General features: G+C 55.4%; 1 protein-coding gene across 1 annotated transcript; it reads left to right on the top strand.

Moving 5' to 3' along the window:
• Positions 1-1,594: 1,594 nt before the first annotated feature.
• On the top strand, positions 1,595-2,436 carry LOC136523940 (auxin-responsive protein SAUR32-like). Its single transcript, XM_066517454.1, has one exon. The coding sequence runs from the start codon at positions 1,914-1,916 to the stop codon at positions 2,310-2,312; it is 399 nt and encodes a 132-aa protein (XP_066373551.1). The 5' UTR covers positions 1,595-1,913; the 3' UTR covers positions 2,313-2,436.
• The last annotated feature ends 260 nt before the right edge of the window (positions 2,437-2,696 follow it).

The following is a 2,696-nucleotide window of genomic DNA, read 5'->3' on the forward strand; positions in this document are numbered from 1 at the left end:
GGCCAGAATGAACGTAGCCAAAACACGGCAGTAGGTAGCAGGTGGATTGGCGGCGCCATCAACCACCCATGACCCTCTCAGCATCCGCCGTGCACACACAGCTCCACTCGTCATCATCCTAGTCTGTTCGCTTGCTCATATACAATCGTGGATTATAAGTTAGAACAATTTTTCTTTCATATCAAATTAACCAGCAGTAAATAATTTCTGGTCGTTTACGACGAAACGACTGGGCTGCTGTTCGTGAACGTGGACAGAGCCCTATCGATCAGGCTTGCTTCGATAAGCTTGGAATAACCTCACTGCTGATATATGGCCGCCGAATAATCGTCACCACGCACCGCACCTGTGACGGACTGACGGGACAAGGCGAGAACCCAAATTAACCGTCGACATTTATGCGTGAGGGCGATGCATGCGTCTCGTCTCCACTGTAAGAATTTATTGTGGAACGAACGCACGCGGCCGCACGTACAGGGTGACGGTGAGTTCCAGTTGCAGCTCGCCACACAAGCATGCATGTGGCGCACGTCGGAGCCCTCTCTTCCCGGTTGGATGGATGGCCGGATCCTCACCGCCCACGCCCAGCAACAGCGGGGCCCCGAGTACAGACGTCAGGTGAAGGTGAGATTTTGCTCCGCGCGGAACCGGACCAAACGTCGGCTTTTCGCGCCGGGGAGAGGAGGATTGAGGTGTTGGCTTGACCGACGCAGCGGCATGCGGCATGCGTGCGTATGGGCACATAGATGTTTCTACCAGTCTCGGAGATGTGCCTTGCATTGGGCAATTCTTTAACATAAACATTGTAAGCAGTTGTTATGTTAGACAAAAACGTAGGAGTATGTATACAGTACATAAACATTAGAGAGGAAGAACAGTAGCTTATCCATGAACAATGCCAAACGTGTACGCCAGGCATGCATCCATGGTCCACCGACCTGCTGTAGGCAAGGCAACAGTTTGAAAACATGCACGGTGCTCTCGTCGTGGTGAACTTGATCATCATCGTGCCGTAGCGAGGCTCTAGAGACAGCAGCATTGACTAGAGCGCGAGCTTGAAAGGGAACCATTGCATTTCGTTAGTTTGTTAGATGGGTGGCATCATCATCAGCAAAGAAACCTCCCATCCCATCCCAGTCAACTCCGAAACGTCCCAAACGAACGGATCAACAAGGGCGGCAAAAAACATGCACGCGTTGGGGGCGTTGGGCAGACGCGATTGATCGTCAACCTTTTCGTTGGCGCCATACCGTTTCCTAACGAGAAAATAATTTGTTGGTTTCAGCCAGGGCTTATCAGCTATGGTACAGTATAGTATTTTTCTTTTATAATAAATCAGTATCAGTCGGACTTATCAGCACATAAACTGACCCGCGAAAGCGCTGACAGCAGAAGAAAAACTCGGAAACCAAAACGGACACCACCATCCACGACTTCCACCAGGAGAGATCGCCAAGGCCGCCCCCGAAGCCAAGAGCCTGACCGCCATCTATCATCATCTGAACCCAACGCGCCCCTCCCCAGCCGCAACCCCACCTGGCGGCGTGGGCGGGGGCTATAAAAGCCGCGGCCCTCCGCCTCCCAACCTCCCCTCGCTCGGCACCGCAGCTCGCTCTCCTCGCAGGCAGACTCGACAAGCCACAAGGCAGAGGCAGCAGACCGGACCCGAATCGCCGTCGTCGTCGTCGTTGAGAAGAGACAAAGTGGAGGAGTAGGCCATGTCCAACGTGCCCACCTCCCTCCGCGACTCCTCCCTCACCGTCTTCCGCCTCGCCATCTCCAGCTCCGACCCCTGGCCCTTCTCTTCCTCCTGCCTCTAACCACCAGCCCCCTAACTTCTTCCGTGTTCTTCTTCAATTCAATCGAGCAACCGAGCTCCTAGGCCGATCGATCTGGCCTGCCTGGCGACGATCATGCACGGCAAGCACCAGCAGCAGATGGCGGCGGCGGCGGCGGTGGCGCCCAAGGGGTGCGTGACGGTGCGCGTGGGCCTGGAGGGGGAGGAGCAGCGCCGGTTCGCGGTGCCGCTGGGCCACCTCAAGCACCCGCTCTTCGGTGCTCTGCTGGAGGAGGCCGAGCGCGAGTACGGCTTCCGCCACCAGGGCGCCATCGCCATCCCCTGCCGCGTCGACCGCTTCGTCCAGGTCGAGCACCTCATCGGCCAGGACCTCCACGGCACCTCCTCCTGCGCCCAGCACCTCGTCGACCTCGACGGCGTCGCCCTGGCGGCAAGCGGCGGCGGCGGCGCCGCCGCGCACCACCACCACATCCACCTGCACCTCCCGCGCTTCGTCGGCTGCTTCCGCGCCTGACGACGGGCCGGCCGTCGAGGCGGTTGCTTTAATTAGCTTTTGGTTTGGCTCGTCCTCCCTCCCTCCCTCTCGCGTTGCTTTCTCTGTGAGGGTTCATCGATAGAATACGATTGGTTTGAAGCTTTGTGGCGAGAGACATGGATGGGAGGACGATGCATCTAGCTAGGTGTTGACGATGATGACGAAAAATTTGTGATGATGGTCGATCTCAAGTGTAAAGATCTAGAGGGGATGATATCGATGTTCATCTTTAGCCTTAGCTTTTCTTTTCCTTTCCTTGTTCGTCAATATATACTTCGCTAATACAACTATGCTCTGCAAAAGTACTGTTTTGTTCCTGTAAACTACTTTTTTTTTGCAATATATATAGCGATTAATAATTGT

The sequence above is a fragment of the Miscanthus floridulus genome, chromosome 2 (genome assembly GCF_019320115.1).
Source record: "Miscanthus floridulus cultivar M001 chromosome 2, ASM1932011v1, whole genome shotgun sequence".
Lineage (NCBI taxonomy): Eukaryota > Viridiplantae > Streptophyta > Magnoliopsida > Poales > Poaceae > Miscanthus > Miscanthus floridulus.

Excerpts from the sequence above, each read along its gene's own strand:
- LOC136523940 (XM_066517454.1), top strand. The coding sequence starts at position 1,914 with ATGCACGGCAAGCACCAGCAGCAGATGGCGGCGGCGGCGGCGGTGGCG.